At 38.3% G+C, this 22,190-nt stretch overlaps 2 protein-coding genes and 1 long non-coding RNA gene across 4 annotated transcripts in view; 1 reads left to right on the forward strand and 2 right to left on the reverse strand.

Annotated features, from left to right (window-relative positions):
- fam83fa (family with sequence similarity 83 member Fa) overlaps nucleotides 1-3,777 on the reverse strand; it is a 17,496-nt gene extending 13,719 nt beyond the window's left edge. The window contains exon 1 of the mRNA XM_034711487.1: nucleotides 2,688-3,777. Coding sequence (XP_034567378.1) covers nucleotides 2,688-3,161 — 474 coding nt within the window. The 5' untranslated portion in view covers nucleotides 3,162-3,777. The remainder of the gene's footprint in view (nucleotides 1-2,687) is intronic.
- On the forward strand, nucleotides 2,788-6,114 carry LOC117832389. The gene is made up of 3 exons (XR_004635179.1): nucleotides 2,788-3,230; nucleotides 3,923-3,961; nucleotides 5,791-6,114. It is a non-coding gene; the product is annotated as an uncharacterized LOC117832389 (long non-coding RNA).
- On the reverse strand, nucleotides 4,356-20,922 carry grap2a (GRB2 related adaptor protein 2a). Of its 2 annotated transcripts, none has more exons than XM_034711488.1 (8): nucleotides 20,639-20,922; nucleotides 11,426-11,578; nucleotides 11,252-11,343; nucleotides 10,650-10,769; nucleotides 8,466-8,655; nucleotides 8,064-8,153; nucleotides 7,754-7,870; nucleotides 4,356-5,954 (listed from the first exon to the last, which is right to left on the reverse strand). In XM_034711488.1, exons 2-8 carry the CDS (start codon nucleotides 11,501-11,503, stop codon nucleotides 5,760-5,762), a joined length of 882 nt encoding a protein of 293 aa, XP_034567379.1. In that variant the 5' UTR covers nucleotides 11,504-11,578; nucleotides 20,639-20,922; the 3' UTR covers nucleotides 4,356-5,759. The 2 variants fall into 2 exon arrangements, with proteins under 2 accessions (XP_034567379.1, XP_034567380.1); XM_034711489.1 differs by having other exon boundaries at nucleotides 5,312-5,954; nucleotides 11,426-11,512.
- Between the last annotated feature and the right edge of the window lie 1,268 nt (nucleotides 20,923-22,190).

Raw genomic sequence — 22,190 nt, forward strand, 5'->3', positions numbered from 1 at the left:
TGGCTTAAAATGACAATGAACATTTTTCTTCAAGACAAAATTCAGTGACAGCAAAGATGTTAGTTTGTCAAAGTTAAGCAGTACATTAGCCGCTTGGTTGTGATCTTTATCTGGTTTAGCAAAGTTTGTCTCAAAAAGTTGATGACAAGATAATCTATGAAACGTTCTTAGATAGCATTACATATGGCATATATACTTGATATTCTCTTATTTTAATCTATTTATAATCTGTTAGCAAGGTAATCTTATGTAGACACAAAAGACTAATTCAAAGTTAACAAATCAAAATGATTACAAACGTACTTATGAAAATTAGATTCCATTATTATTACGTCTGTTCTGCTGAAGGCTGCTTAATACGACACACTGTACCTTTAAGGATTTGAACGATTACAAATAAGATAATGCAGACACCAAATGATTCATGAAAAAGTTCTGTCAAATATAAAGATAACATCACAGCTGCATGCACGTAGGCCTCACATTAATCCCTACAAATACTAACTGTATGAGTTGACACGGTAAGCTGCTGTACATTATTTCATATCGAAGTAATAACTCTTAACTGACACTTTAATTTTCCATTCCACGTGAAATAAGATAGGTGGGCTGAACTGAACAAGTTCAAACACATCTGACACGGTTAGCCTGTGGCTAACACTCTGTAAGCACCTCTGCAGGAATCAGGTTTAAATTAAAACAGAGTATTAAAACAGATACAAAGAGAGTCTGTGGTACACCTAATGCATGATCTGAGAGACCGTGTCCAGGAACAGACAGCTTTAAAACCTTATGACTACACCGGTGTTACAGATTAAACCATACAGTTTTAGTAGTAAACCAATCCTGTGACCACTGTGAGTATCCTCTGATATAACCTCATCTGTAAACTCTCCTCGGTCTGCTGACATGTGATGCTGTTTGTTTAAGTACCTGAGTGCACCTGTGACTGTTAGCTGTGTCCTGGTTAAAGCTTATATAACCACTTTGAACCGGGTGGAAAGTTTACACACATTAGTCATCTATAACTGAGCACACATTCAAATGTTACTGTGACATTATCATGACTTCATTACACTCAGAATTTACATGACATCCTGCCAAACATCAAGCTAATTAGCCTAACATTTAGCCACATTGATATATGAAGAAAGGTAAATAGATTGTTGAATTTGTTCATTTACATAAAAATAATTTCCATTCAAACTTTCACTGTGAGGAAAAGTTTGTTCGGGGTTTTTTAGGTTGAAATTTCGTCCTTACTTGTACATGCTTGCGAGCTTAAACCGGGAAAAAACAACACGTAGTCTTATGAAGTTTGATCTTTAACACTTAAATTATTCTTAATTCATCTACTACATTATGCTCACTATGAATATTATACTTCCTATCACTGTAAAACCATCAAAATTAAAAAAGTGTCAGTTTTCCTTTAATTCACTTCAGGATTAACTACATTTAAAATGTGAATTATAAAAGGCTTTATTGATGGTTCTGTCATGATCCAATAAAAGTAATCTATAGGAAACCTATAGACAGTTATAAAGAGAGAAAGAATTTGTATGTAATCTATAGGGTATTAAAATGAATACTCTGTGCTATAATTCAAACTGTCATTTATCACAGGTTGCCTGGTGTCTCTTAGGAAACAGCACATATCAAGTAGCTGCAATGGTTCTCAGCCTGGGGTCTCTGTCACATGATCACCTCAAGCCAATCATTTCAAAGACTCAGCTCTTTTATTGTGCAGGTAAACTGGGTCAGGGACATGACGTACAATCAGATGAGCTTCAGTTTTACTGCACGTCTGAATTTTCATAATATACGGTCATAAAAAAAAACTGTTTTCTTTTTTCTGTGTGTCACAGTAGGACATAATTACAGAGTGAACAACTCACATATTTAAAAAAAGAGCTTTGGCATTTAAACTCAACTTTCCTAGCACACTTCATCTGTAGGCCTACACCTGTTCAGTCTTAGCTTTTTATAGATACAATACTCAATGGATGTGTTTTTTTTATTCCATGCAGTACAGAAAAGTCAGACTAATTATCCTGCATGTGGACAGAGTGGAGACGATGCATTCAGTGTTATGTTTTTTGTTCTAAGGTAGAGCTCATTTTAAGAGATCTGCTTTGAGCTGTTATATTTTTTATTAAAGGCGGGCATGTTTTGTGTAAAATCTTAATCAGAAAGTGTCTACATTTGTCAAATTAATGTAGAAGAAGACAAGGTAACGTAGAACGAAATAGAAAAGTACATGTACCTCAAAAGTTCTCCGAATAAGCCTTGAGGCTCAGCTCAGTTAGTTATAAGTGAACATCATGTATTTATTTTGTTAACATGTGGAAAAATGTACATTTCTTTTGTTCATCAAAGAAATTCCAAATCATTTTACTTACAAATAAGTTAGATATTTTTTTGTGTATGTGCCTCGTGTTTTTAAAGTTCATTCTTTTTCATAGTGGTGGAAAAAAGGCACCTTTTTCCCCTCCAGGATGAGACTCCTCATCACCTCCTTTCCGTTAAAGAAATGTAAACTCTTTAGACCTTTAGAAACGTAATTGTATTATTAATAATTACTTTATTATTCATTTATTATCACTTCTCTTTTTGTGTCTAAATACATTTTACTTTGAGAGCAGATTAAGTCCACACATTAGAACCATTTACAAAAATATGTATACCTTGTGGGCCTCCTGGATGAGCCTCCTCACCACCTCCTTGATGTGAGGTCCCGGTTCTTTGGGCGGGTGTGTGAACACACTGACCCGGGTCACCCCCTTGTAGAGGCCGCTGGTTCCAGGCCAGCCGATGTCCAGAGCCGGTACCTCTGTGTCGGACATCTCAGGCCAGTAAGTGGAGTGGACCCCAGAATCCGCACTGGAGGACCCTTTGGACTTCCCTGAGTCCCCAGACTCGGACTCCGTATCCGGGTCATACTCGGAGAAGGTCTTGCGGAGCAGCCGGACTTCCCTGGCGGACAGGAAGTCCTTAATGTTGTCCTCCTTGAGGCGCATCTTGAACGCACCATCGCCGCTCTGCAGCAGCCGCTCGAGCGCCGCGCGCTGTTCCTCGCTGTAGTAGAACTCAGCTCTGGACTCCGGGATCTTCTCGTTCACGTGCTCGTCGTCCATGCAGAGCAGCTGCGAGCCCGCCATGATGGACTGACGGTTCTCCTAATCTAATCAAACTCAGACCTGTGTGGACAGGTACTCAGGTGTGATCAGGTGAGTCTCTCAGGTAGCAGCAGGGGGCGGGGCCAACTACTGTTTGAATGGATGTGGCTGCATGAAGCAAACCGTAACTACACAGGACTTCCTGTTTTTGTCCCTTTCAAAATTAAACGCTAAGGTATTGAATTATCTAGTCCAGGGGTTCTCAAACTTTTTTGGCTTGTGTATCCCCTTTCAAAAACAATTTCAGCAGAGTACCCCCTTGCATGACCGAGAACATTTTTCAGGATATGGGAAAATAACATGAAAAAAGGTATGCATTTGGTTTTACAGTGTCATAATAACATTGAAATGAAAGATGACAAATTCTATGCTTTGGTAGTGCAATATTTTTCAAAAATAATTAAAGATTTCTAGTACAGCTAGTACCTTTGAAGTCCCAAGGAGCACAACGATTTATTTCTGTCAATCAAGAAGCATTTCAACCACCTGTCCATTGATATCCTCATGGCCGCGCTTTTCGTAGCATGCAAAATACGTGATCGCTCGCTGAACAAATGACGTCAACAGACGGAGGCCGTCAAGTCCAAGCGGTTTTCCTCATTACAATGCTGTTTACACATTCATACATTACAATAGTTATTAACTGTTAATTAGTCACAGGAGACATTTTATTGCGGGGTAAGAACTTAAGAGTTCAGGTGCCTCTTTAAACGTGTTAACAATATCCTGTACCTTTGTTTCAGAGGGTCTGGGTTGGTGTTTTGATTTGCAGCACAGTAAAGGTAAGGATTGTTCTCACTTCACCTCCTCCTTGCTATAAAAACACCTCATAATGCCAGAGCTATATCTCACTAAATATTAATGTTTTATAGAAACATGTTTGATTTATAAATCTGAGGAAACATGAACAGTAATCAGAGTTATGTAGAAAACAGGGAGACTGAATTATGCTTGGCTTTCTGTTTCTGGAAGAGTTCACTTCATTGAATCTTCTCCTGCAGCCTGTCAGCTTTTAGTTTGAAGTTCCTCACTTCTGGTTTCATATTGGCTGTCATCATGCAACTAAAATAGACTGCTAAAATAACCACAGAGATCACTGAATGGATAGAATTCAGGGTTCAAAAGAAAATGTGTCAGTGAAACACAATACCGCACAGGAAGAAAAACCTCAGTAAATCCTTAAAAAAAACATCTTTAGTTTATTTTCAGAGTTAGATTTAAAAAAAAAAAAACAGCTGTTATAAAAATATAGTATTTCCCGCTCAATGAGCTGTGAGGAAGTTACAGATTTATCTTAAGCATTTGGACTTGAGCGGAAAGCTGCAGAACTTTCATAACACACGTTTCTGCGGCAGAGGAAGTCGGATTAAAGCTGAAATTAAATGCAGATTAGGACTGTCAACAAATATTCTAAATTTGAATATTCGAATATTTAAAAAAAAAAAAAAGGAGATTCGATTGTGAAAATGAATATTCGACTGTGGAAAAAAACCACACCAGCGGCTGCTTTGCGAGTGGGCTCACTGCATGAGAGGTCAGGGACAGGTCACAGGAGTCACACATGCACAGCGTGAAGCAAACGGCAGAGTGAAATCTTTCCGTCCCCGGATCCTCAGTGCGCTCTGAACGCGTCTTTTCCTCCGTTGGGAATACAGTGAATAAAAAGAGATCGGGCCTCTTCACATGTGGACTGTCTCGTGTTTTTGGCAAATAACCTGTCAGGCCTAAGACCCTACATTGACAGTGGACTAAAAGAGCCCAAGACAATCAGTGACACTGGGATAAAATGCAGTTTTTCCTCTCTGTTTTTTATACAAGCGCCAAGAATGTAAGTGGACTACTTTTTCGTTTTTAACTTCAATTAATGTTAATATAATTTGCTTCAATCACTGAATGAAGCCTGCCTATATTAGGGACAAGAGTCGGGACCTTTAATTGCTCGCACAAGTCTTGTTCAGCACTCACTCAGCGCATTGCGCACAGAGAGGGGAGGGGGGCGAGCGATCGAGCGAGAGGTCTCCGGTCTTAAAGGTGTTACGGTATAGACCATTAGGTCATTTACTTGATTTGTATGTGTAGGTATGTTTTAGGCATGTTGTATCTTAAATAAAAACACATATACAAGTAGTTATGTCTCCTTGTATTAGTTTGTCCACCTGTTATTGACATAATGCGCAAATATAGATATTCGAATGGTTCGAACCTATGGGTTTTTTTTAGAGCGAATATGCGAACGTCATTTTTGAGCAACTTTGACAGCCCTAATGCAGATTAACACTTCCTGTCAGAAACAGAAGTGTACATGATAAAATATTGCTGTGTGCCTCCTGCAGCAGATCCTACGTGTCAGATTAACAAACCTGACACAGCGACGTGACAATATTCCTTAAAACACAAACTGACTTTGAGTCCTTTAAATCCTGAGATTAGAGCTGAGTCATGACAGCTCACTTTAGACAGCACACACACACACACACACAATCACACAAACTCACACACACACACACAAACAAACACACACACACATACATATTCCAGGTCTGTGTGTGTTTTTGTGTATATTCAGGGTAACAGTCACTGTCAGGGTTTTTTTGTCACTGGTTCGGTGTAGTTGGCAGGGAAAAGCCCGCTCCTCCCCCGCAGACGTCCTCTCCACCACGAGGTGTCGGAGCGATCCATCACCTCGATGATGTCGCCGGCGCAGAACCCGAGCTCGTCATCTTCCTCTGCAGTGAAGTTGTACAGCGCCTTGACTTGCAGAGAGGAGGGGCCCCTCTGTTGGGTGGAGGAGGAAACAGAAAGCATCAACACATGATGGTTCAATAAATGTTACTGCACTTTAAATATTCAAGATAAGTTCAAGAATTACGTCGTTTATTACCGTTAACTTGTGATGATCAAAACCTTTCAGTTATTAAAAATGTGTGCCCTCAAATTCAGAGTAACTTTTTGTGTCAAAGTCTTTAAATACTCAAACTAGTTTTTAAAATCTCCCCTCATATTCTACACTTTTACAACAACCACCTTCCCAAGGTACCAGCCATATACTACGAATAATGGACATAGTATCTGTGACGTCACCCATCTGTTCCTGAGTGCTGTTCTTAAGCCAATCGTCAGCAGGAGCCATATTGGAAATGCTAAACTCAACCTAACTTAGGCTGTTTCCGAAACGGCCTGCTTCATACTACTTACTAATGTAGTAGGCAGTAGGTACAGCCTACTATATACTGAATTTTGGCCAAATCAGTACGTACTGCTAGTATAGTAGGCGGTTTCGGAAACAGCCCTAGTGTGAGGTAAAGAGGCGGGGTTTGAGCCTCCTAGCCAACAACTATGTGTTCCCGCCTGTCAGTCAAGTCAGTCATGTCCTTATTTGGGCAAAACTCATAATCTTAATATCTTCTGAACTGGCGTGTTAGAAAAAAAATCACCCCGTACATTATGTGCCGATACAGAAATTAACTACGTACAGCCAAACCGTTTTTTGAACCAGGCTGTAAACATGTTTATTAATGCTGCAAAGATCGTCTTTTTTGAATTGGTGTCTCTGTGGATTCCGGTGTTTCTGCAGCCAGCCTCAAGCAGATTCTCGATGAATTGCAGTTTATAACACTTCCGCATGGGCTTCATATTTTGAAACCGGAGGTTGCCGCTTGGTACCATTACATGAGGAAGTGCCTGTCATCGTGTTTGTGTGTACTGAGAAGTGTGTGTGTGTGTGTGTGTGTGTGTGTGTGTGTGTGTGTGTGTGTGTGTGTGTTTTGTATAATGTTTTTTTTGTGAATTTTTTTTTGTATTTCGTAGTTTTGTAGCTTTTGTTGTTTTGCGTTTCATTAATCATTTTGTGATTTGTAAATTGTTTTTGCACATCCTGGAATAATTTTGCTTTTTATTTTATTTTTTTGCATTTTTTTAAATGTTTTTGTGTTTCATGAAATATTTTAGGTGTTCAGTAAAATGCTTTTGTGCATGAAATGGGCAAAAACCTCAGTCAAATATAATACAATTAAAAGATTTATTATAAATCTACAAATAAAACAACTTGTTTGAGTTAAAATCGACAGTTTTCAACTGTCTTTCAAAATTAAATCTCAGTCTTTTTTCAGAGGAGTTAGTTCTGCATAAATCAAATGTTCAATGTTCAATCAAAGTTACTTTACATTCTGTACTTATTGTTAGGAGGGACTCTGGGGACCAAAAGTTATATTTTGAGTGTAGAAACGACACTATGAGGGAATAAATTAGAATTTCAGACACATACACACATGTCCTTTTGATCCCTGACTCTGAAACTGTGGATCAAACACATTTATCTCAAATTTAATAATCTATAATGTCCCAAAGTTTCCCTACAGCTGAAAAATGAAACAAGACAACAGTTTAATGATTCATGAACAACCATTAAGAAGAAAAACATTGCTGGATCAATTGTTTCTGTTAATGAAACATTGAATATCAGTGTGTGTTTTAAGTGACTGAAACCATACTCTCACACCACAGTCCACTTTTGTGTGAGAGTACGGTATGCGTGGTGTTATATTTTTATTAATAGATCAGATTGACTTGCTGACCTGGGGGAGGGGCATGGTCTCAGATGTGCGGCGTGGAGGGAAAGCGGAGGGGACAGGGCTGCTTCTTCCTGTGTGGCCAATGGTGTGAGCTCGCTCCTCCAGACCTGTTCTCTTAGCCTGAGAGACAGAGACACAGAATACAATGTTTGTGAAAAAAGATCTAAAGCATGTGTATCAACATTTTGAGTCACTTGTTACAGCAGTATTCTCAGTGTCCTCGTTCAAATATGCATTTTAAAATAATGACAAAAATGTTAAATAGCTCTTTAAAAGTAAAACAACAATGATTGAAAGAGTGAGGTCAGAGTACCAGCTGGTTGTGAGGCTGATCTGAAGCCCTGCGTGGTGAAGCTACAGCTGCAGGTGTGCTACGCTGTTCAGGTAAACTCCCCCTCTTCACCTGGAGAAAGGAAGCAAAGTTAATAATTAAGTGTATTAACTAGGGATGTCAACAATTAATCAATGAGATTCTGAAATCAAGAAAAGCGTCATGTACAAGTTCTGATGAATCGCTGAGTTTTTCTTATGCAAACACAAGTATATTGAGTATTTTTTTGTTGTTTTTAATTGACATTTTATGGACCAAAAAATTGGAGATTGAAGTTTTGAGACACAAACAACAAGACATATTTCTGTATAGTGAAGCATGGTAGGAGGTTCCTGTGGTGTGACCTTTGTGACCTTTAGCTTCAAACAGAAGCACCTCTCTCACCGGCTGAGCCGACGACGGGCTCCTGTTGTCTGAGCTGCCGTCGTTCAGGTAGATCTCTCTGGTTTTAGAGATGGACGTGGTTTTGTAAAACTCCACCAGCTTGTTGAGGGAGGTGAATTTCTCTGACCACAGGAAGTAGTGACCTTTACTGTCCTTCATCACTTTGAAGTGCTGAACGTCACTCTCATGTCTGAAGAGGAGGAGGAAACAGAGAAGATTTAAATTAAAGCTTTGTTCCATCTGATCATGTAGATGAAGATGCTCTAGCAGTACTGAGGCTCAGCTGTTGGCTCTACTTGATCGCCCTCTGCTGGTCAGAGAGAGAAGTACAACCCGAGAGTCCAACAGAAAGAAATCAGTCTTATTTTTGAGGTTATCACGGAGGCCATCAGGACCCTGTTATTTGAAACATTTAGTCTAATTTATCTACCATGTCACTGTACTGATTAAGTCATTTAGGGCAAAATATAAAAAACATCTAAAAGTATCAACACCATATTTAAAATGCTGTTTTGTTTGGTAACTTTGAAGGTTTTTAAGTTTAAGTTTAAACTGTTGTACCCAACAGAAACTGTAGGTTTGATCAAGATAGAAGGCAGAACTGGGTCATCTGATCTAATCCAATTTTATATTATTTTTTCATGTTACAACCTGTTTTCAACACCGTGTCCTCTTGAGCTGTGACGATCAGCAGCAACATATAAATGCAGAGATCTCGGTATCAGCGCAGCTCATCGATCTGCACCGACTGCTGATTTGAAGCCTGCAGTAACACCCAGATAACCTCACTGCTAACTCTTCCTCTGTATCTGCAGCTGGTTCCTGCCAGTGAACATGTGAATGGTTTGCAGAGTTTGCAGCACACTATAATAGAGGGTGATGTCATGAGTCGTGGTTTACTTCTTTAAATGAGGTCTACAGAGGGGAAATATGGTTTACTGGTTCTGATGATTAGATTAACCAAACATTAAATGGATTTCTATCTCGCTTTTAAGTTTTTTTCAAACTACCAAAAATTCCCCTCTCTATTGTTTTGACAAATGAAGCTAAAACAGGAGAGAGAACAGACCACACCCTAAACATGTCCGACAGAGTGAGACAGGAAACACGTTGAGAAACATACAAACAATATCAAATAAACGTTACAGTTCATCCATAAGGTGACATTTTTCAAAGCTTTTAAGATTTTGTTTGTGAGTTTGACCACCAGTTGGCACATTTTAGACTGAGATCAAACGTTGACTGTAAACTTAATGTATCAGCAGCTGTTTCCAGGAATGGCAGAGTGTAAAAAAGAAAGAGGAAGTCTCTCTGAATTATCTGTGTTTTAAAATAAAGACATGAAAGACATGCCTGTTTGTTTCTTTTTTTGTTTTCCCTGAGAAAAATAGTGCCAACATCAAACACTTCAATTTTAGAGCAAGTCTCAAACACTGCAGTTCCACATGTGTCCACTTGAGACTGTCTCCAAAAGTGAGTCAATCCCTACAGAGCCCCATGTTACAATGTCCAGCTTCATAGCAGCATGGTACAAAAACTGTTTTGGTCTTCATGGCTCATTTTTCTATTCTTGGCTGAATTTTTAGATAATTCATCATTTAAATGTTATTAAAGCTTAATTATTTTAATAATTAGGGGGGCATGAAGGGTCAGAAAACTTGAAACCTCATGAGCAAAAAGGTCAAAGCAACAAATCTAAAAGCTAATAGTTCGTGTCATCGCAGTAACTTCTACCTTCTTTGTACAGTATGTAAGGCATAATGTATACTGAATGGGTAGATACGCAGATTATAATCCTATCAGAGGACACTAACATTTTTGCCACAGTGTCAACAGGCAGAGGTGAAATGTTCTGGACTTCTTTCCGTGGAGTGATCTGATATGACGGGATATGTATTTGATGTACACTGCTTTTTTTTTCTGTTGAAAAAAAATTGCCATTGTTGTTGAGTTTTGACCAATTAGAATAGAGTATTTAGCCGCCAGGTAATAAGGTCTGCTAACACCTTGTAATATAACAACTCTCCTGTATAGTGTTACAATTTTACTTCCATGTACTTTCATTGTTGATTTTTTTTTTCTCTCAGAGTAATGAATGGACCAATCACGTGTATTGATGTATTTGGGATAGAAAATGTAGAATAACTTTCATAGTGTTTCAGACACACACTCGTCCTGACTCACTTGACGGAGATGGAGAAGTCTCCCGGCGAGCTTTGACATCCTCTGATCACAAAGTCTCCAACTTCTTTATACCTGAGGAGTTCCTCTGCAGCGCCGCGACTTGCATCCTCCTGAAACCACCTACACACACCCACACACAGAGATGATATTACATTTGACTTATCTCGTGCACACAGACACTCATATCTGATCCACAGGAAGCGAAGATCTGACTCTTCAGACAAACTTTTTGTTAAACGTTACATGCTTTCAAACCTGTTCATGGTTTCTATTTTGGTTATATTCCCTTTAAAAAATGTAATTATAATTTTAAATTCAGAATGAGTGAGTGATAGTGAACCAGATTCACAGAAGAAAAAACAAGGACAAATTCAGCTTTTCTCTGTTTAATTTTGTGTTTTATCTCTAAACCTGATTCAAATCTAGCAGCTGATTTTGATCTGATAATAAGATTATAATATAGTTTTTGACTTAGAGGATTCAGCTTTCAAACAAAATATATTTTCTGATGGTTGAGCGATAATTAGATTCGATTTCATCCCAAATAAATCGTCAAACTCCCCCCACACAGTCTCCATTTTTGGGGTTCCAATGTCTCTAACCTGGGAGTCTCCATCTCAATGTAGTTCTCAGGAACGAATCCTTCATGTCCGTTCATCTCTGCTCTGTACCACTCATCAAGTGGACTTATAATCTGTAAAAATCACAAATATGGTTTGAAGATGAAACATATTTTACAAGTATAATGAGAAAGGAAGTAGTGAACAGTCACTGACCTTCAGTATATCGCCCTTTCTGAAGCTGAGCTCGTCGTCTGCTGTTGCATTGAATGTATATTTTCCTCTGGCCTCCATCAGGATCGGCTGAAGAGTCCGGAGAGATTAAGGAAAGGAGTGAACGGACAATTGGAGAGTCCAGGACAAAAAACTCTGTGGAAGAAGTCAAATGTGGACAGTGTGAAACAGCATTTATCAACTCTTCTTCACAGAGTAAGAACCTGCTTTTACTCTCCTCTGTGTACCGAGTCGACACGCTGCTGAGATGATTTTGGAGATATTTGTGCGCTGTGGTTTGGGGACGTTCAAAGGTTTATCTTCAGGAAGTCACATGATGATTTCAAAATTATTTCAAAGCGTCTTTTAAGGCAGAAATAATATCTCACCCTCAGTGAAACTTTCATTCAGCTTGTCTTGGCATAGGTAGATTTAAGACTACAGAGATGTATACATTTTAACCGCTATGATACACAGGATTAAAACTTTATGTTTAGGCTTCAGCATCAATCATCAGGATGAAGTGTTTAGGATGATATTTATGAAGTATTAAAGGAAAAGTTCAACATTTTTGGGGACATTTGATGGCTGTCAGATGAGAAGTTAGCACCATCCAGTTGTGTTTACAGTAAAAGTGAAGCAAAAATCAGCTGCTGGTTAGCTTAGCTTAGCATAAAGACTGGAATCAAAGGGGAAAGTTAGCCTGGCTCTTTCCAAATCCAACTTCAACCAGTGAAATCACTTTTTATGTCTTTTGTTTGAACAAGTAAAGACAAAAATATACAAGAGTACAGATATATGAAGGATTATGTGCTTGATGTTTCGGAACTAACATATCTAAAATCTGCAAAAATGAAATGCTGTATTTTTTAATTATTTTTTTAATTTATTTATTAGTTATACTTTTGGGGCAATTTTGACTTTATGGATAGGGCAGAGTGGGGAGCAGAGAGTGGGGGAAGACATGCAGTGAATGTTCAATGCCGGGAGTCGAAATAGCGACCACTACGACGAAGACTATAGCCTCTGTACATGGGGGCACTTAGACTACTAGGCCACTGGCACCCCAAATACTGTATTTCTAACAATAAACAAATCAATGAGTACCATTACACATTAAAGAAAAAGTTATATAGATATATGGCGTTAGTTTAAGTATCCTCCACCACTGCTGCCTTAATGCAGAAAAAAAACCCAGTTCATTATGATTGCCTGAGTGGCCACAGCTTCTCATCTACAGTCATTTTTCTCTCGGCAGTTGATTGGCAGGTTTGCTTATTTGGGATCAAAGGAGAACAAGAAGTGAAAAACATAGGGAAGTCTAATTGTACATACACTTTCTGCAATAAAAGCTGAGGATTAATCCTAATTCCCTGATGTAACCTCAACTTAAAAGACTCTACTATTGAAAAAACATGTTTTGTTTTATGTAGTGTGGATTATGCATGAAACAAACAGTATACACTTAATGTAAGCTGACAAACTGACTTTAGTTGGAGAAGTAAATGTATACAACAGTGTAAGACTCACAAAACAAGATGATAAAACAACAATCAGTGAGACTAATTGTCATTCAGGAGCTTATTGCTGCAAAAGAGTCCTATAAACATTCATCAGAGATACAGAGAATAATTAAGTTCAACCTTTTCTCTGAGACCACAAACAGATAATGTGACATTTTCTGATGCTGACTTCTAAAACAAGCCGCCAGATAAAAGAAGAGATGAGAAAATTCAGTTAGACTTTATATGATGCGCGAAATGCATCTGAATCATCACATGGCCGTCAAAGTGCTCAAAATGTTACAGTGCTCTTAATGAAGTAAACTGCTGCTCAGTTTTGATGTAACATTATTTTAAGGGAGCCAAAATGACTTCCTGAAACTAAACCTGCAGAGGTAATTATGTGTCTCCATCATTTTGGATTCCAGTTCCTGTATTCTAAAGCCTGCGTTCATGTCCATTCATGTCTTAAATTCTCTTTATAAATAAAGTACATGGAAATGACAAAAAGATTAAGGAAGTGTAAAAATAATTTCGCTTTTATTTTGAAAGGAGGAAGAGTCTTGGTCCGTCCTCTTTTGTCCGTCCTCCTCAACTCTGAAACAAACTTCTTCAAATTGGATTAAACTTTAAACCAAAGTGAAGATTTGAATCCCATTACAGCAGATGATATATCTCAGGTGCTATGTTTGGTTCTTTTCCCACAGTCGTAAAGAAAACACGCCCTCTCTTTGAGGTATTGGAGTGAAGGATGTGGTGAGTTATCGTGAAAAGAAAAAACAACTCCACAGTTGATTTAGTTATGCAGCTGTAGCCTTGCAAACTGAAAAATGAACACCTCTGAACTTCTCCGCCATGAGTACATGTACTGCTGAAAAATATGCACTCAGTATTTTCTTTACTCCTTGGACAAATAAAACACCTCTTCATAAAATCATTCTCTCTCTTTTCAAACTGCTCTTGAAAATGAACTTCTCACATTCATGTTTTGATCGATAGCAGACTTTTACATGCCTTACAAGCAGTTCTCTTGCACCTGAAGTTGCTGGGCTCAAACATACAGACTGTAGAATACATCAGCTTTGTTCCCCTTGCAATCAACTTTATTAACTCTGAACTCTAAATACCAAGGATTAGACATGGCCCTTGTATTTTTGTATTTTGAAATGTTACGTCTACATGTACAATTATGTTTCTATGTCTACTGTTAAATGTAATGTTGGAACCTGCAGCTAATAGTGTTAACAAAAAAAAATACATTATTATTATTAAAATTAAAACAATATAAGTGACCATTTTAAGTCAAAATACAGTTACATAAAAGCAATTGAGAAATCACTGAAAGAGAGAGAGAGAGAGAGAGAGCATAAAATCCACAATAAATGAGTGATCCAGCTACTGAAAGATTGCCAAACAGTCAGTTAAAAGTAGCTTAAAAGCCATATGATAGCTAACAGCAGTAAAGCTATAACTATAGATTAAATGTAGCAGCAGTTAGCTAGCAAACATAAAATGCAGTAACTATAAAAGCCGTCCGATGTAGCAGAAGTTGGCTAAAAGCTTATAATAAAACTACAGAATTTAGCTTAAAGTCACGAATAAAGTATAGCAGCTAGCTAAAAGTCACGGAGAAAAGCTGGCAGTAATTAGCCTAAATCACTGATTAAAGGTACAGGGTAGAAACAGGAGTATTTAGTGATATGTAGCAGCCAGGTTCTAGTCTGAAACCCTCCCCTGCTCACCCATACTATTACTAAAAACTTGTCAAGTTTTTGATATCAGAAACTATCAATATATATATTTTTTGTGCATAACAACCACTTTGTTTTTCTTCTTCTTCTACTTTCTTCATCTTCATCTTCTACTTTCTTCATCTTCATCTTCTTCTATGTATTCAAAACGCTGTCTTTGTAGTGCTCATAGAATCCAAAACGCACATGGCCATCACTAGTTATTATAATTTTGCTACTGTAGAGACAGGCTGCAATAAGGCGGCCTGCGTAGCAGAGGACCAACTCCTTATGTAGACAAATGCTCATTCTAATTCAACAAAAATAAAATTGTATACGATTATTATTATTATTATTTACAATTTGAAAATGTTATATTCCATTTTTTTTAACAAGTCTGTTGTGCTAAATTCCTAATAATACACACTGTACCTTCAAAGGGAGCACAATTTAGTTGCAAGTCATAGTATACAGTTGAAAATGTAGCTAACATTCACATGTAGCAGCAGTAAAAGAAAGTAGCATTTAGCTAGAAATCATTGATGAAGTGTTGCTAGCTGAACCTTCTAGATACAAGACAGCACCAGCTAGCATCATGTCATTAATAAAAGGCAATAGCTTTTACAAAAAGGTTGCAAAAGTTATCTAACAGTCACAAATAAAATGTAGCAGCAGTTAGCTTAAAGTTTTATACAAAAGAAAGTGGCATTTTGCTAAAAGTCATTGATGAAGTGTTGCTAGCTGGACCTTCTAGATACAAGAAAGCACCAGTTAGCTTCATGTCATTGATAAAAGGCAGTAGTTTTTGCTAAAAGTCATAGATAGCAGGTAGCACATGTAAGCTAAAAGTCAAACATAATACAGGTAGCAGAGGTTAGTTGAAAGTCATAGATACACTATCTTAACAGCTTGAAGTCGTGAATTAGTTGAAACAGTTAGCATGGAGTAGTTAGCTTGAACGTCTTGAGTAAACTGTTGAAAAAGTTAAATTACAATTATAATTAAATGGTTAATATAGTTAGTTAATAATTACTGACCAACTTTTAAAATACTTAGATTTTTTTCAGGATCCTAAACATCAGATTTTTTTCCCTGTCAATGCCTCCCATACAGCAGATAATACATCTTATTTCCATATGAAAAGTTGGGCGGAGGGATGGTTCTTATTTCAGTCCAAACTGCTGAGCGTGTGTTTAAATACAGACATAAATAAAGGGGAAATCAAGTACATTTTTAGTACTGTTCCAGTAAGACTGTGGGGACTTTTCTGAACTTATTATCTAGCTCACAGCCACAAAGTCGAAATCTAATGATTGATCAGTTCAGGTCTAACACCAGAAACACATGGACTCTCTGATTAGTCTAAAAATCTGGAAAGGAAGAGGATCCACTGACAGAAAAAACAAAAACTGTTAGTAGTTAGTCGGTTCAATATCATGAGTATATACTCTGCAGATTAAAACTTAGCTCAGAAATCTACTGAGACATTTATTGGAATTATTGAAAGTTGACTTAGTTTCCAAGCTGAATTTTCAGTGAAGTGTTATTTATTTTACTTTGCTTTGAAGCGAGGGTTTTGCTAAGCCAACCTGCCCTTTTAGAAGCTCTCTTGGCATGGTTGAGGTTTTATTTAACCACCACAGAGCTGAAAGTAAGCTGGCCATCGTAACAGCAGCCCCGTTTGTGGTTTTCCTGCTCCTGTTGCCTCTTTCAAAGACTGAATATCCAAACATGACTTATGTAGCCGACATCTCAGATATGGTCAATAATCTGTAGAAAAAAGGACTCCAAATGATCCTCTTTTCAATCATTTCTCATGGTACTTATTATTTTTTCTGCTTTGAAGGCCAAAACAGTCAGAGAAATACAAACCGACTAGAAATGGCCATTTGTGTTCTTGAACTTAGTTGAAAAATGCACCAGTTGGAAGACGAAGAAGACTAAGAACACGAGAGTGGTTGCTGTGTGTGCAAAATAATATGTACAGATAGAAGTTTTGGACACTAAAAGCTTGAGGAATAGAGGATCACAGGAGGAGCCACAGAAGCTAGAAGGTCACTAAAGCTTCTGGAGCTTCACCAACGGAAGGGGTGAGCAAGGGAGCGTTTCAGTCTAGAAACTGACCCCTATACAAACACTCTCAACTACATTTCTACACACAGTACCTTAAAAATGTCACACTTTGGGGCACCGTTGGCCTAGCGGTCTAAATGTGACCCCCACATACGAAAGATATAGTCCTCGTTGCAGCGGTCATGGGCTCAACTCAAGGCCTCGACCATTTGCTGCATGTCTTCCCCGTCTCTCCACTCCCCACATTTCCCGTCTCTCTTCAGCTGTCCGGTCTATTAAAGGAGAAAATGCCCCCCAAAAAATAAAACTTTAAAATGTCACTGAAACTGAAACTTTAAAAATGTTTCTCATCTATTTATAAATGTGCAATCAATACTTCATAACATTCCTAACATGTGCAATATGTTTTTCTACCCATCTTCTTAGTTCTGTACGTTGTTTTTAACCTATGTTACTACTGTGTGGACATTTCTCACTGTATCACTGTATTTGTAAATGTATGTCAATTTACTTATTTAGTTCTGTACATACTTTTCTTAAGATATGCTAATTTACATTTTTAATTGCTAATCAGTTTTTAAGATTTTCTATTGTATATGCTCTTGTTTTCTTTATACTGTTTTGCACTATCTACTTTGCTGCTTTAATAACACTTTAAATTTCCCGTTGTGGGACGAATAAAGGAATATCTTATCTTATCTTGTTCATCCATTAGTTCAAAACTTCAAAGCAGCAAGTGCACTGCTGTAATACAGAAAAATTGAAATTGTATATTCACAGAAGATGCTGAAAACAAGCTCTTTTGCTTAAACGTTACAAATTACATGATACACTGATGCATACGCTGAGAGTGTACATAAGCTGGTATCTAATAAATTAAGATACTTTTCGGATGGCATAATCTCAAATCAGGTTAATCTCCAATATGCATATGTTTAATGCTCTCCAAATCTACTCACTCAACTTTTAATGTAACCCTCAGGTGAAGTCTCTGGATGTTCATTACATTAGTATCATATTTAGACACAAGCCTGGTCACTGCCTTCGTGCAACCACTTGCACTTTAATAAGTAAGGGGATGTGAGGGGCATGTTCTGCATATAGGGAGGGGTGGCAGTAAGCATGCAGCATCTCTAATATCTCAATGTATGAAAATCATCAAAGTGCATCAACAGTTTCAGTTGTGCGTGGAAGTGTTGCTTGCAGTGTTGCATTAAGTGTCAGTGTGTTCATAACCGTTTGGGGTTTTTTTTCTCATCGTGCACCAGATGTGTTGGTGAGTTTGTGTGTGTGTGTGTGTATGTGTGTGTGTGTGTGTGTGTGTGTGTGTGTGTGTGTGTGTGTGTGTGTGTGTGTGTGTGCGTAAGCTGTCAGGAATCAGAGAACAGGGAAGAAGTCAATCACGCTGTTGTTCTCCATGTTTAAACTTGTTAGTATTTATCAGAACTTGAAGAAGTATCAGATCCTTTACGGAAAAATAAAAGAGATAATGTTATAGAACTAAAGTATGCCATTACCACAGATTGTATAAATAATGGACATAGTATCCGTGACGTCACCCATCTGTTCCTGAGCGCTGTTTTGAAGCCAATTTTCGGTAGCCATATTGGAAATGCGGAACTCAACCAGTCAAAGTGTGACGTAAAGAGGCGGGGTTTGAGCCTCTTAGCCAGCAGCTATGTGTTCCCGTCCGGGAGTCAACTCAGTAATGTCTTCTGATCTGTTGCGTTAGAAAAAAATTAACCCCCCGAACAGTGTGTGCCTATAGAGAAATTAGCTACGTAGAGCCAAGCGGTTTTTTGTACCAGGCTGTAAACATGTTTATTTCTGCTGCAAAGCCCGTCTTTTTTAAATTGGCGTGTATGTGGTTTCCGGTGTTTCTGCAACCAGCCTCAAGCAGATTCTTGATGAATTGCAATTTATAACATTTCCGCATGGGCTTCATACTTTGAGACCGGAGGTTGCTGCTTGGCCATTACATACCAAAGTAAAGCTACACGTAGCACAGTTACATGTGAGAAAAACAATGAGCAGCCATGCATACAAGAAAATACAATATACATGGCTAAAAAAGATATGAAATAACAAGTAAAACAGAAAATATCTCTGAAATCGACCCACATCGCAACTACAGCAGTGCAAAAGCTAACTAGTGCAAAATCTAACTATCGCACAATTAGACGAGCTGAAGAGAAAAGATGAAGAGAACACTGAGGGATTTATTTAGTAAGTCATCTAATTATATAGAAGATGTAGCTCCTGAAGTTGCTGATGGCTATAATAATGGTGAAGGTGGATGCAACAGCGGCAAAGAGCACTAAAAGGTTTAGCAAATAGTGGCTTGAAGACTTTCACTAGCTCCAGTAAGAAAACGGCACAATGCACTGTGTTCACTGTAAAGCCTTAGGGACAAGGGTTGCAGATAATTCTGCATTCACAGTAGGGATGGGACATGACATGACAATGCATATTTGAATATGTGTTCACTTAGTAAAAATCAAAGAGTAACTGCAAATGTTTTCTCATTCTAGAAGTACACCTCCCCTTGTTTCACTGGTGCCTAGTTGTAATACGGTATTCCCACCAGACGATGGCTATAGAGCATCTTAAAGCTGTTTGCTAACTGTATTAAATAACAGAAGAAGAAGAATGCTCATTGCATTGAATAGCAAAAGAGGAAGAAAACATTAGCGGCAGTCATGGCGATTTTCTCAGTTTCTGAATCTAACACTATTACACACGCATTTCTAGAGACTGAGCATGGCTGTAAAATAAAAACGTACACACCACATCGCGTCACAGTAACACCGATATGAAGATCGAGACAGACGCCGTCAGTGCCCGCTACTAGCAGCACCTTGTCCTGCTGCTGGTTAACGCAATTGCCACACAAACGGGCTGTTAACAGGACAGGTCAGGGGATTATTCGAATAATCGCCAAATAGATGATTATCGAATAGTATTTTGGCTTGAAATGCCCATCCCTAGTTCACAGTATGGTGGATTCACCCTACATTTTTGCTACCAACTCAGGAAGTTAACTTAGAGTCTTTAAGAGGTACCACTTTGTCCACAGGGGGTGCCAAAGTCAACACAAACTCAAAGTTCCTCACAGGAGCTTTATGGTTCAGGTGTTTTTGTGAGTAAAGTAAAAGGAGCAGTGAACTTGAATGCCCTTTTTGCCCACTTCAGTGTCAACACTGTGGGCACTTGACGTTACACATGTGGGCAAGGGTGGTACGGAGGACTGACATCGACCAGAAAGGCAACAGAAGACACGGGTTCTTGCTTATTTTGTTTGCTGGTTTTTCAGAAAAATATAACCCCAAAAAAGCAGAGCTCGCACACAGACAGTGGACTTGTGTACAATTTGATTATGTTTGCTTTATACCTGGATTTTTGGAACAAATGCAGATTACACAAGCAAGCATTGATCATCAACTTTCTCATGCCATGAAATTATGAAACACTGTTTTAACTCGTTTTATCTGCCCTCTGCAACACTACATGATTTAAAACCACTTCCCTAAATAGAAGTGAGTAAAACATCAAACTGAGGAACAAACATAAACAACAGATAGTAGCAATATTGGCAGAATATTAGAAAGTTGGATTTTGCCTGTGTTTATAGGCTACAGGTATGAGTGGGTGATGTGTGTGCAGCCTGCTTTAATGTCCTTACAACCGTTTATAAAGCATGATTATAATGTGAGTTGTGTTTGTTTTAATGTGCCTATATGAAGCACATCTAGAGTGGCTCTTAAACTGAAACTGTAATGCAATGAAGCATGAAGTTGATAGAGAGGAGACATAAAGAGAAGAAAAAAAAAGAGGAAGAGAAATGAGCTGTCATTGAAATGAAACACTTGTAAAAGGAGGTCTACTGTTAATAAAGTTTCTTAAAATCTTACCTTTCCTGCTTTCTGAATGAACTTCTTAGACTTGTACAGATTATATTCTAAGGCTGGTGTCTCCCCCGTCCACACAGTGAACGCAGCAGCATGTTAAAGTGTCGCTTTAAAGAAATAAGAGTCCTGTTCCTGGAGATAAATGCTCGTCCTTCTCTGTCTACTTGAACCCGAGTAAAGACGGAAGATAAGTGAGTTCTCTGTGTTTCTGCGCTCTACGGATCTTCGCTCTGCTGCTCTCTGATGCTGAAGCGTCAGACCACCTCTTCCCCTGCGGCACCACCTCTTCTCCTGTACCAGCCACGGACTGTGTCTTTGTCACTTCCGTCCTCACTTTCAAAATAAGAGTCCATTTGTTGCCGAATGAAGCCTATGAATGCTAAAAACGGCAGTTCCTTGAGTGTCCACACGACGTTGACCCCAAAAGCCCAAGAGACCACACAAAAACCCATGTTAGCTAAATTAAACTTGTTTACAGCAAAATAGTTTTGGTTTGAATAGCCCATTTGTGTTTTTGAGAAAATGATTAAACAGTTACTTTTTCCTGTGTTTTTAATTTGTCCTGTACATCTGAATTGTATGCAGCTAGTTCAATGATTGATAGTCGCTGTCGGATGCAAATGTGTACAGCACTGTTAAATGTTGTCCTGTTTTGCCTACTTGTGTCTTCCTTAACATTTCCTCATTGCTGCGTAGCTTCCTGATTGTCTTGCTTCATGCATTTTATGTCAATGGCCACTTTCATGGCCACCGGTCATATCATGTCCTTATGTAGCTTTTAGTCATTTTAATAGTATGACGCTATTTGTACTTTTCTTTTCATTTTTGTTCTTCTTTTCTTCTTTTTTTGTGTTTTGGTTGCTCCTCTCCCTTCTCATTTTGATTTTATTTACTTTATTTTAAATTTTTGTTTTTGTTTAATCTTGATCTTTTAAGGGAGCCTTTTTAACATCTGGCAAGGGACTATGGATGTAAAATAGCTTTTTTTTGGCTAATTCTGGTATATTTAAAGAAGTGCTAATTAATATGCATGGTCCTTCTAAATGAAAAATACATAAATGAAATAAGTATAAAGCCAAGTTTTTCATATATATATTTTTTTAAGTTATATTTTTGGGGCTTTTTGCCTTTATTCCATTGGACAGCTGAAGACTGACAGGATATGGGGAGTAGAGAGTGGGGGAAGACATGCAGGACATGGTCGACCAGTCAGTAAATCGAACCGGCGACCCCTGCGACGAGGACTGTAGCCTCTAAATGTGGGGCGCTTAGACCGCTAGGCCACCAGCGCCCCAAGTTTTTCATAATTTAGCACAATAAAGGGCACAGCTGACTTGACAAGCAGGCGCACTGTTGCTGTAAACCAGAAGGCTAAAGGCCTGCCTAAACTCCACCTCTTAGCCTTTTGCTAGGTCAACCAAAGTTAGGTTGAGAGAGCATTTCCAATATGACTACTGCTATCTTTGGCTTCACAACTACACTGTAGACTCGGCAAAACTCATTGAGACTATGTCCATGTTTTGTACAGCATATGTAAAGGCTGGTGGTGCTTAGG

The sequence above is a fragment of the Notolabrus celidotus genome, chromosome 20, assembly GCF_009762535.1.
Source record: "Notolabrus celidotus isolate fNotCel1 chromosome 20, fNotCel1.pri, whole genome shotgun sequence".
In the NCBI taxonomy this organism is placed as follows: Eukaryota; Metazoa; Chordata; class Actinopteri; order Labriformes; family Labridae; genus Notolabrus; species Notolabrus celidotus.

What these genes read in the sequence shown, in the direction of transcription:
- grap2a (XM_034711488.1), bottom strand. Translation starts at nt 11,503, where the DNA reads ATGGAGGCCAGAGGAAAATATACATTCAATGCAACAGCAGACGACGAG. An exon ending in ATTGAGATGGAGACTCCCAG is followed by an intron (nt 10,770 to 11,251) that starts GTTAGAGACATT and finishes GGGTGTGTGTAG; the next exon opens with GTGGTTTCAGGAGGATGCAA. An exon ending in ATCAGCCTCACAACCAGCTG is followed by an intron (nt 7,871 to 8,063) that starts GTACTCTGACCT and finishes TCTGTCTCTCAG; the next exon opens with GCTAAGAGAACAGGTCTGGA.